The 13,415-nt window shown below is 35.9% G+C and overlaps 1 protein-coding gene across 5 annotated transcripts in view; it reads right to left on the bottom strand.

The window, feature by feature from the left end:
• LOC150094270 (protein DOP1A) overlaps positions 1-13,415 on the bottom strand; it is a 613,349-nt gene that overhangs the window by 376,741 nt on the left and 223,193 nt on the right. For all 5 annotated transcript variants that reach the window (XR_016550242.1, XM_090412136.1, XM_090412135.1 and 2 more), the window contains one exon: positions 6,442-6,542. Coding sequence is in view for 4 of the 5 variants with exons in the window: in XM_090412136.1 (XP_090268262.1) it covers positions 6,442-6,542 (101 nt within the window). In the remaining variant the exon portion in view is untranslated. The remainder of the gene's footprint in view (positions 1-6,441; positions 6,543-13,415) is intronic.

The following is a 13,415-nucleotide window of genomic DNA, read 5'->3' on the forward strand; positions in this document are numbered from 1 at the left end:
AGTTAAAGAGGCAGAATGATTTTCAGAATTCAGGCAATGATAGACACAGCAGACAAAAAAGGCAGGGAAATCTTAAGCCACAAAAAATTAAAAATGATATATTCATGATTAAGCATTCTCTGACAAAGAATGTCAAATCACACAGAAGCACAAGTGCCACTCTTGTGGCGAAAAGAACAATATAGGTTCTTTTGAACAGTTAAGATGGGCTGTGATTATTGTGGCAGAGATTTGGGGTTCAATGACAACATATCTGGTTTGGATAACTGTCAATAACGACACACATCTTTAAGTTGATGAAGATACTGCGAATGTTTGGACATCTTCACTAAGGAATTCTCACTCTTACATTCTTTGAAACTACAATGGGCCAAATGAGATTATCTCTGTGATTTCTAATCTTGCTTTACATAGTCTGATTACTGAGTCTCCTGATCCAAAACTTGCTCCAAATAATATAAATCATCCTTTCTAGAAGGAGAGGACTTCATCCCTCACTCAACTGATCATAACCCATAATCCCACTTCTTTTGGTACTACTCCTCTGGCTCAGGTTTCCTTGCTCTATTTAGTAACATTTATCTACTGCATTTTCCAAACTCCAAAACCACTCTGATCTTTTCAACATCCTCTCCGTGAAGCTCAATCAACTGTAATCCAGCTATCCAAACAGTGAAGTGATCTTTGTAGATGGCTTTAATATCCATCACTCCTGACACCCTTAACTAACACCAATGATCAAGCTGGACGAGATTAATAAGTTTTTGCTATAAGCAATGACCTAATGCAAATTGTACCTCTACTTACCAAAATTCTTGATAGCACTCTCAACTTTCCCAATATCCTTGATCTTTTTTTAACCAGTTCTCTTCCCAGATACACCACAGAGGTAACGTCTTTTCTCATTAACCTTGTGCAAGTTTCCACTGTCAAAGAGCACCCCCTACAACCACACCCAAACTCGTGTCCTTTGGCACTACAAAAGCACCAACTTGACCTCCAGAACAACTACTCTTCCTTTCCAGTCTGACTATTGCTTCTGCTCTTCTCATCTGCAGACATGTGCACTGAGCAAGTCACAAAACATTATCCTTACTGACATGAAGGCCCTATCTCCAATTCCACCCAAAATTCCCATCAACTTTACAAGCCCTAGTTCAACAAAAGATGTATGAAAGCAGTTGGGAAAAAAAAATCAACTTCTGCTCATTGCGATTCCATCCCTCTCAACCATATTGACTCCTCGCTCCACCAATGTTACAACACCTAAAGATAAAGCCAAGCTCCTGGCACTGCTCTTTTCCTGCAACAAATGCTTTCATCATTTGTTGCAGGAAACTCCAACAGATTCACCTGCTTCCATGTGAGCAACTGAACACTGTACCTCCTGTAGTTTTTCAGCAAAATGGTATTTCTTTAACTGTATTCCAGAGCTAACCTGACCTCTGTCTTCTCTTCTATGTTCAACTGGCACTTATCCCAACAAATGGAATCAAGCAAGGTATATATCCAGCCTATTTCAAAAAAAAAAAAAAAGGGGGGGGGGGAGATAAAAGCCTACTGACCAATCATTATTACCTCAGTCATCCCAAAATAATGGAGGAAGTTATCAACAGTCAACTTCTCTGCTGCACAGAGACCCACCATTTAATCAGCAACCACCAGTATGAATTCTGCCTATCTAGTTTGATGGCTGATCTCTTAGCCTACATCACTACCACTGGATACATGTCACAGATTCAGAGAAACATGCATTTGCCCTTGCCTAGACATTTCCAGGGATTTTTATTATGTTTGGGGTCAAGGTCTGCTTTGCAACATGTCCTTCCTTTGGTACACCTACCATCCTCTGAAGTTGGACAGTGAGCTTTCTCTCTGGTTGCTCAGTGTGGATGGTACCCTCTCTTTGAACTTTGCCACTAATGGCATCAGGAGTGCTCAGGCCTCTGTTCTATCACTTACCTTCTTTCTTCTATACATAAATGACCTACTCTCAATCACCACTAATCCTACTCACAGCTTAACCAATGACATTTCATCGAGGCTGTTAAAGAAGTTTTTTACAAAGCTACCATCTCATAGTGTGCCTTCCACTCTTTGTAAATAAATCACCTGTTTCTTCTTGTTGTTTGATACATGTTATGGAGGATTAATTTCCCCATTTTAGATTTCTGCCTATCTTAGGTAAGCCACCAATGCTGGAGTACTTAAGACTCTGTCCTTTAGTCCACATTCTAATTCTGATACATCTATAAAAGTGATACATTTGAGAGAGAGAGATTTGAGATAAGTGATAGCATCTTCTTTGTATCTAATTGTACCTTTGATACATCTATCACTTACCTCAAATCTTATTCCAAGTTTTTCTGATGACAGCACACTTCATTCATCATCATCTTCATTTGACAAACTTATAGCACTCAAATGCTCCCAGCCTCAAGTTCTACAGCCAGCGCTTTAAACATTGATATGCAGTAAGGTGAAGAAATTCTCTAGCTTTGCGGGGGGAACAATACAGTGAAATTCAATGCTACCAACCTAAGTCCTGTCTTATTTCTCACAAGAAAGATGTCACTTCTTCTGACCTTTAATACCACTCATATCTTCAGTCAAGATCACATTCCTTGGATGGAATTGCAATCTACTTTTTCTAGCACAAATACATCACATCCACAGCTTCCTTGATCTCCAAAAAACTTGGCATCCTATTCGGTTCAAGAAATTATTTCTTATTTACACAACTCCTATCATTATAAAAATCTGATATTCACAAAGTCTTAAAATATTGTTCTTGCATTTTGGTCAGTGCATTAAAAAACTTCCTAAAAATGCTTGATGCTATTCAGACTGAAGACCTTTCTCTCACAGAATCTTTCTGCCTTATACTTCTACCACAGTAATTTTGACTGATTCTGCTTCAAACTGACACACCATAAATTCTCCACTTTTCTCTAACCATGTAAGAACATAAGACTGCTAGACAATATCCAAACACAACTCAATTTCAAATGTACTGAATTAATATCTCATCCTCTTTTTCATTTTCATTATATAGAGCAGAATGAAAGAGAAAGATGAGAAGTTGATTTGGTTTAAGTTGGTTTGATGGAAGTCTTATTTGACTTTTCATTTTTACCTTTGTCAACAGCTTTGTTCACACTGTTTTTCTCAAGAGCTATACCTTCCAACCATTTAAAAAATACACAACCGGTTTTCCTTCCTTCTTAACTAATTAGTCATGCACTTGTGTTACAGGTTTTGTGACCTCCTGTGTATGGAGTTGTATATATATAATTTAAAAAAAAAAACTAAATCTTTCTTCAGAACAACATTTTTTAAACATGTATATTAAAGTATAATAAAGTCCACGCGGTTAGCCTAGTGGCTGTACGCTTCGCAATCGTATGCCTGGGGAAGGAATGTTCTAGGCTCGATTCCCATCAGTGACGTGAGGAGCTGAAGGATCTTCCTCAGCCATAGCCAATTTAGCCGGTCTTGGGCATGGACAGTTGGGTTTTTTCCCCCCAGTTTATCCTGGGGTTTTTCATCCCACAAAGCAGACAAACCAGCCTTGAGAACTCAACGCAACAGCACATAGGATACACCGGGCCGTAGGGCTGACCACTTTATCCTGTGAATGGTTTGAGGTCTGATGATTAATAGACCCTCGACACTGCAAGGTAAAAGAGGGTAAAAAGGAAGATCAGATGAGATTACAGTATACAGCAGAGATTAACTTCTCTCTAAGTAACTCAGACCATAACCTTGTATAGCTTTACTATTGTACAGAACAACCTCCACTTACTACTCTCAACATTTGTTCTCTGTAACTATGATACTTACTAGGATGATATAATTTCCTCTCTTATTTTTCATGAGGAGATTACTGTTTCAGGAAGGAATTTTACAGGAAGGATGTTATCTACCATTCCATCCAACATCGCTACTCATTATCCAAGGCTTGGTTTTCCAACAAATGTACCAAGACATTCCAAACAAAAGATTCAGCCTATCACAAGTGACTCAGACAAAAATTTGAGTTTTACTTTCAGGAAATATTTAAGTTCCCAATAGCTGCAAAAAATAATTAATAAATTCCAATTGGAGTCTTTGTAAGGATAAATGCAGAAAACATGCTTTTGTAGAAATTTTTTCTATGAAACAGTTGTAGTGATTACTAGTTCCTTACCAAGAAAACAGGATGCAACTAACTTACCTCTTTGCTCTTACCCTTCTCCATCATGTCTAGATGGCAACACTATAATATTATCTAAAGACAAAGCCAAACTTCTAACATGATTCTTCCTTTCCTATTCCTATGTAAGTAAACCAGGTAAAACATACCCAACAGCAACCAAAAATAATTCATCACATGCCTTCTCTGGTCAAGCATTAGAAGTCTGAATAGCTTAATACTAAAATTTCTAATTTCTTCTAGTTGTACTCAAAACTTGTCAGCAAAAACTAACATCACAATATATGTGATTTTCAGACTCTTTCATATCAACACTGTACCTCACAGCATGGAAGCAGGACTACATTTTGGCATGTTCTAAACAACAGAGATACATAAAAAAAATTAAAAGAAAAACACCACCAAACTTATCAACCCACTGTTCTCGTCTCAAATTTTCAAAAACAATGGAGAAAGTCATCATCTTCACCACCAGGAATCCACCAACTAATTAGTAATCTGAGTATGAATTTTACCACTCTCAATTCATAGCAAATCTCCTTGTTGTATTATCCATTGCTGAACATGAAATGGGAAGGACTGGAGAAAATTGTAAAGTGGCTGATTGCTCTGGTCTTAAACTATTTCATTGTCACTCTATGTAATTGGGTGGCCACTTTCCTCTCTTCTAATTTTCCTGCCATTTCTCCCAACAATGGAGAAAGTCATCATCTTCACAACCAGGAAATCACCAAGTAATTAGTAATCTGAGTATGGATTCCACCATATTCAGATTATATATTTTCCATTGCTGGACATGAAATGGAAAGAACTGGAGAAAATTGTGAGTTGCTGACTGGCTCTGATCCTAAAGTATTTCATGGTCATTCTTTGTAATTGGGCAGCCACTTCCCCCCTCCTAATTTCCCTGCCATTCTACCCTATTCTTTCTATACCCAAATGACCACCTTTTCTCACTGCAGTGATGAAGCATTTCAAGCTTGTAGAACTTTTACAAATTGTATTATGCACTAATCTCCAAACCATTCTCAAATGTGTGATTATATCTTAGTCAATCTCAATACTATGAAAACACAATCTTATCTTCTCTCCCTCTTAGAAGAAATGTTTCACCATCTCTTACCTTTTATAATAACTATATTCTCAGACATGATTACATTTCTTTTTTCAGGTTGGGTTTCATTCATCTTTTGCTTTTTTTTTTTCACAAACACAATACTTCCATAATTTCAACGGTTTCCTTTTTCACTTAGCATGATACTCCTCACCAAGTATAGCTAATAATTCTGTACAAATTTCAAATTTTTCCAACTTCAGTATACTGCACTAACATTTGTTATTACATGCCAAAAGCTCTCCTAAAAATTCTGGATGCCCTCCAGAAAAGCTTTATTGGATTAAATGATGACTCCCCCCCCCTCCCCCCATCTCACATTGACTCATATCACACATGCAATCTCTGCCTTATACTTATTCTGCTCCATGGCCATCCCTTCAATAAACTTTTATACCAATCCACTAATTTCCCATAGGCCTACAATATCACAAGCAGCAACTACTCAATAATCCTGGCAGTTAAACTGCAAAACTAGTGAGAGAGGTTTCCATCTCTATTCTCTGGAACAGCCTTCCATTGTATCCTTTAAAAATACATATGTCATCCATTCCCACTGCATTATGAATGTCTAGTCACACTTGATACACCTCTGATGCAGCCAATATTAACTATGGACTACAATCTTCAGATGTTAACAGAAATATTAATAGGTTGATTCTCTTTTAATCCCGGTTTCTAATCCCACACAACACTAATGTGTTATATAGTTTCAATAAGCACCTCTGCAGCGCAATTGAAAGAACAATAGTACACTGTGCCCTTTGATTGGAAAAGACCTAGGTTCAACTCTCGTCACGATGAAAATACCAATATCTTTATATGGATATTTTCAATTGAAGGTGAGTTAGTCGATCTCATATGGAGGCAGCAGGATTTTTTCTCCCAGAAACTCAGGTTTTTCATCCAGCATACAGACAAAATGGCCTTCAGAACACATGCAATTTACAGACAAAAAATACTGTTGGGGTGGTGATAACTAAAGACAATACTGTTGATGCATGGAATAATTACTTCAAAATATTAAATAAAGTATCTAACATTAAAACTGCACTGTTAATCACTAACAAAACTCATATGGAAAAATAAGCTGGTCATGAATAATACTGTTATGGTTTTAAAAAATGCATACCTATCAAAGGCTCGTAATAATGCAGATGGTGTGCATTTTAATTGCAAGTCTCTTGTTAAATGCCAAAGAATGCAAAATTTTTTTTGGGCTTCAACCTGCTCCTAGATGGGAAAAATGACAATCATTTACTATTTGTATTTATGTGCAAGTTACAAAATTTCTTTAAGAAACTTTTGTGTTTCCATATAATTTTGCAAAAGGAATCTTGCACTTATAGCAAATTACAAAATATACTCATCAAAAAATTACAGCATAGCCTATCTAAGTTAATAATTTATAGTATTTAACACATTTCTTGTTCTAACTCTTTTTTCTAAATGTATAATGTTTTCCATATTTTAACTCCTTCTGGAATTTTTCCACACATATCCAATATTCAGAAAGCTTTCATGCAAATCTTTCTATCCACACTTGGGGTGGCACAATAGTGAATGAGTAGCCTTCCTGATTTCTAAATTCCAAAGTAAGAGTCAAGTGGATGAAGCTGATTTGTTCAGTTGATGAATGAGGTGTACACATATTTCTTGGATACCTTTTTAGACTAGTAAAAGGAACTGTGTTTAAATATGAACTTTACTCATTTATATCAAGCAAAAAAGTGAATCACCTCTTTTGTATATCATCTATGATTATTCATCTATGTTCTAAACAGTCTTGAGCATGAAATCACTACATTACTATTACTACAGCAATGCCATGCATTTGAGAGAATCATCATTGAAGGACCACTAGCAACATATCTGTTTTGCTGAGCCTTAAGCTCATTTATATTCCTGGAAGTTTAATTCTTCACTTGGTTAGACTATAATAAATTTAGTTTAATCCTTTATCCAAGTGTGAGTAAACAAAGTTTGCGCCTGAAATATCTTCAGGACTGCGGGTAAGGTAGTACAACACCGGGCAACTCGTAGCAAAGGTGGACTAAGCTAACATCACTCCTATCCCAGTATCTCCCATAATGCAAAACACATTTCCTTGCGGATATGTATAATGTTATGCATTAAGGGAAGGGCCATGGGCGCAAACTTTGTTTGCTCACACTTGGATAAAGGATTAAACTAAATTTATCATTTATATTCCTAAAATTCACAAACTATTGCCAATCATATATGAGAATTCTATGTCCATCAATCCAATCCTGTATTCAATTATTATTCTATTCCTAGCCAACCTCTTCAATACCTTAACTACAATTGCAGATATGTACAGATTAGTCTCTAATTAGAAACTTCTCGGTCTCCCCTCCACAAAAATGATTCATAGAATCATGTTTGTAGAATGGGACTATTTTCCTTCATTCCACTACTTAAGAAACCTTTTCCATTGCAACACTTTCAATAAATAACCAGGTCAAGAGCATAGCCATTGTATCCTTTAAAAATACATGATATGTCATCCATTCCCACTGCATTATGAATGTCTAGTCACACTTGATACACCTCTGATGCAGCCATCTTTAATTCTCTTATTTGCTCCCTTCTATGTGTTGCAAGACATCATTTAATAATGAGATAAAATGCTCATTAAATAATTTCCTCTATCTCTTTTGCCATGATCACCCTACTAATATCACCATCTGCCACTTTCACTCTTTCATAATTATTCTTCCTCTTGCATGTCATTTAGAAGAATTCTCAGGAATTATCTTTGGCCTGACTATCCAATCTTGTCTAATACAGAACTCTTTTTTTTTCTCGCTTTACTATGCCTCTCATCTTTCTAGCCTGCATTTTATATTCTTCATACCTCCGATCCATACAGACTGTCTTGAACTTCTTACATAATGTCTTTTCTTACACTGCTTGCATGATTGTTTCAGAGTTACTTCCCAATGAAATCAAAATTATATTATTATTATTATTAAGAGAGACCTCCAGGGAGTCAGGATATCATACAGGGAGGCCATACTATTTGCACCAGCTCTCAAACCTGTTCTTAAATTCATTCATGCTACTTGCACACACAACATCCAACAACAATCCATTCCAATCACGCACTACTCTATGAGAGAAAAATCTAGCCCTAACCCCCCTCTTGACAGCACTCATTCTCAACTTCCATGGATGCCCTCACATCCTTTCCTCACCTTCCATAAAATGAAAAATTCCATCTACTGAAATCCTTTCAGAAGTTTGTAAGTCTCAATTATCCTCCTGTTTGCTGGTGTCCGCAGCCTACGAATTCTCAATATGTCTCCATAATCTGTATTTCACAATCCAGATATCATTTTTGACACACTCCTTTGCACTCTCCACTGTATCAGAATCATGACGGAAACCTGGAAACCAAGCATGGGCAATTGTCCAAGTGAAGTCTTATCAAAGCCTCATAAAGAGGCAAAATGACTTCCTTATCTTTAAATGTCAAGGTTCGTTTCAGCATTACCATTATTCTCTGAGTTGTATTTACAATACTTGCTGTATGACCCTTCAACTTCCTGTCTACTAAAACTCCAAGATCCTTTGCCTCATTAGTTTTGTTCAAGCATAATCCCACCAATATAATACGACATAGGATATCTAATCACACCAGAATGTATAATTTACATTTATTAACATTGAAATTACAGCTATTTTCACATGCCCACAATTCCAGCCTATTCAAATCATTCTGCAAGTACTGCATATCAGCAGAACTCCAGATTACTTACCTACCTTCGCATCATCAGCAAAGAGCTGTATTTTGCATGTCAAATCCTTCCCAGTGTCATTAATGTCTCTTCTGGTCTGCTGCTGATAATTATCATAACTGACATCATCCTAAAGTACATGATTTTCTTCTCTTACGATATCTCTTGCTTAATTAATTACACATCCACTTCACTCCTACTCTATTTATTCTTTGAACTCTAGGGACAGATTCTGATATTGCATCATTTAAACACATCATAAGTATATTTAAACACTTCCCATCTAGTAACTGATACTATGGCACAAAATCCAGCATATCCCTTAGGTGGTCATAATTTCCTGCTTTGTAGTTCAGCATGTAACCTTTTCTGAATGGAACGTTCATAAACTTAGCCACTTCCAAAGTGAGCATCACATGATCGCTGTCATCAACTGGAGGCAGAATATTTACATCTTTAATTGAAACCTCCCTGTGACACTATAATCAGATTTAACACTGTTTTTCCTTGGTTTCCTTCTGTCACGTACTGCTTGAGGAAGTTGTCTTGTAAAAGCTCAATAAATTAAATTTCATAGCTACACAATCTATGTTCGCATAATTAAAGTTCCCCATTATGATTACTCTGTTCACAATCATCATATTTATTTGTTGATTTCATTTCTTTGTCACTAGCAACCGATCCACCTGGTCTGTAACAACACTATGCTTTATATTTAATCTTGTTAGACTACTCACACCAGATGGCTTCAAACTCACTACCACATGAAAAATTGTTAATAGTATAGGCCTCAATTCTAAATGGATTCAAGACATTTGATATCATTAGCAGGATGACCCCCCACTCCTCTCCTATCCTGTCCTTTGCACTCAATACCAGTTAGTACATCTGCTTCTGATAGACAATTCTCACTAATTCCTATAATATGAGGCCCAATATATTAACCAAGGAAACAAAACTCTACTTCTTTATTTCTGATACTCCTAGCATTCGTGTACAGACATAATCAATTACCCGCATGCTCTTTTGCATACACCTATCTGTGGTCTGCATGACACAGACAACTTGCAAATATCTACTCATATCTAGTTCCTTACTTATGCAGACATCTTTACACATGCTTGATAAGTCAAACACAGAATCGTTCTCTCTCTCCATAATCATTTCCGTAATAGAAATCATTCCTATCATTAACACAGTTATATTGTTGCTCTTACACCAATTCTCACGATTCCTCCCATTAGAATTCAGTTGCCCTGACTCTCTGTGTTAGGTCTTATATCAATTAATAATTTTTCAAGACTCCTGATGCCATATGCATTCAAATATAGGTCATCCCTCTCATTCAAATCCAATCTTTCCTCAAACTCACTGCACACATCCATTCCTTCTACACAGCCTATGCATCAAATCATTTGCCATCATAGATCTTCTTAATTCATTTTTATCATATCGAGGTAATATACTTACTATTTTCACTTTCTCACACTTTGATCTCACCTCTTCCAACAACCCTTTCATGTCCTCTCTCGTACTGAACTTATCGCTAGTTAAATCATTAGTTCCTGCTGCAATTATGATCTTGTTTACTTTTCTTTTCTGTTTTTGAATTGCTTGCATTATATTTTTAATTTTTGCACCAGGAAAACTTGATGTTATAACCCGCTCATCAACGGCATGTTTTATGATCACCATACCAAATAACATCCTTCTTTTTATGATCAACTTTACTTACCAGATTTTTGTAATTAAGTGCTAACTTACCTGATTCCGTGCTTTGTTTTCCATTTTGCTCGTGAACATTTTTATTCTCCGTGTTCTAAATGCTGCTCAACTTTATGTAGTTCCTTCATCGTCTGTCTAATATTCTACTTTAGCTGAGCGATCTCGGGGTTTAAATTATTTTCAATAAACTCTTTAATATTGCCTTTAGTGAATATTAAAGAGTTCTTCTTCTTCTTCACTATGTTGCTGTTCTTGTTAACGTTTCATTTCTTCTGTGTTTTTGGCACCATTTTTACACCTATATTTAATATTAAAATATTACAATAAAAATATACTATAAAGACACTAAATACTCTAAAAACATGAAAATCTACTAGAAAACTCTAATTTTCTAAGGAAAAAACAAAATGAAGATAAATATCACCAATTTCATATGAGCGTTAAATTACACTAACCACTCACAATGAAAAATATATGAAAGTCTGTCAGTTTCAGATAAATATAACCAGCTAGCAACTTTTGGTAACAAAATTAGCCATATCAAAAAGGCTTTTGCGTAAACCTAATTGTAAACCATGGTTTTTTTTTTCTGTATAAATTCTCCAGTTTTCAAACTGATCTAATCAAATGTTACTATAAATTACTGAAGATTTTAAAGTTAAATAACAAGTTAAGTTTAAAATCTTCAGTGAAGTAAGCACAATCATTTACTTGACTCATGGCTGAGTAAGTAAACAATTAAAATACAAAATTCTTTTCAAACGAACATGATGACAATAACCATACATTCATAGGAACCTCATTATTGAAAAAAAAATTTTTTTTCATTGACCAATTCAGTTTCTAAAGAGTGCACGCACTGTTGCATTATATATTTCTTTTTTTTTCCCCACAAAGACAGAGAAGCCAAAGATGCTCAGATTCTCCATGTATGTTGTATACTCAAGCATATTTATACAAACAGTTCCAGGAACTCATAAGAAACTTAATACATATGATAGCAGGTATCAAGTGAACTTGTCAATGTGAATCAGGGTGCTAGATTTCAGAGTAGGACATTAATTGAAAATTCACCATTACACAAGTATTATCTATCAGGTATAAGGGTAATTGAGTTGTTCACCACAATATTAACTTTTTTTTTATGAAACTTAGGAGAAATTTCAGAGAAAAGTTTCATTTATTCTGACGTTAGGTGAATATACACTTCAAAATGTGTCGTAAAACAGCTTCAGACTCACAATAGATGGGATTTCTGAAACTAACTTCATGTAGTTGCTAAAACTTATGTGAATCTATATAACATAAGCTATGCTAATGAAAACAGTGCAAATTCAAGAGTTATGGACTAAACTAGTGGATTAAATAAGTTAAATTTAAAGAATCTTCTTCTTTGTTATTAAAATTATCCTATTTCACTATTTCACTTGAAGTCAGTCAACCTAGCCTGTAGTCATGAGGACATTCTGTCCTGGGTTGTCAATGTCTTCAACTGGGGGTTAGAGGTCTTTTTTTTATAAGGGACATCCATGTTAAATAGGGTTTACCATGTCCCCTTGGTTCCACACACACACACTTCCATTACCATCTGCGTCATGTGATCTACAGGGCATCTCATGATGTGTGTATACCATCTAAAATGGCACTAAGTTACTTTATCAGCAATCTAACTTTGAAGCTCCCACGGATATGTTCATTATGCAATTTACTCAGCATGGCAATTCATCCAGACCACCTCAGAATCTTCATCTCTGTGACATGTAGCTTCTGTTCTTGTTGTTTCTAAAGGGACCAACATTCCACATGACATATAATGGCAGGTCACACTGCAGTTTTATATATCTTCCCATTTACTCACACTGCTGCTTTATCTATCTTCCCATTTACTCACATTGTTCATACTGTATCTTCTCATTTACTTGCTCTGTCACATAATACTCCAGACAACACTCTCCAATTCATCAGCCAGTGTTTGTGCAGTGTTGACCATGTCTGTGTCAATGGTGCTGTCCTTTGAGAGGATTGAGCCCAAATACTAAACTGTCAACCTTCTTGAGTGGGATATTTTCAAGTATATGATGTCATTGTTGTTGCCATTTGAAAAATCACAGCATGCATGTGCTCAGTCTTCTGTCAGCTAATTAGCAAGCCACCACTTTCCATTGCTGTCCTCTTATCTAAATTATAAGTCTTTTGGGCCATGTCTCACCAGGACAATGTCATCACCATACAAAATATCCCATAGGACAGGTTATTGAATGTATGCTGATAGATAGTCCATGACCAACTTAAACAGAAGTAGGTTCAGTGCTGATTCTTGACGTATTTCCACCTTGACTTCCAGTTTTCTCTGGTTCCTTCTGGGACTCTCACTATAGTTATGACATTCCTGTACTTGTCTTTCATTTGGTTAATATGATATTCTGGGAACTACTGTGATCTCAGTGCTTGCCATATTAATTTCCGTGGAACGTGATCAAAAATCAGTATTAGGTGCAGAATCCTTTTTATTTTCATTCTGCCATTCAAGTAAATTTTTATCAAGTATATAGCATTCAATTTTAAGGATTTTACTCACATGAACCTGCACTGATTTTCAGTGATGTTTGTTAGCTCCTGG

This window comes from Typopeltis vanoorti, chromosome 22, assembly GCF_054136105.1.
Source record: "Typopeltis vanoorti isolate ZY-2024b chromosome 22, IOZ_Tvanoo_1.0, whole genome shotgun sequence".
NCBI lineage: Eukaryota > Metazoa > Arthropoda > Arachnida > Uropygi > Thelyphonidae > Typopeltis > Typopeltis vanoorti.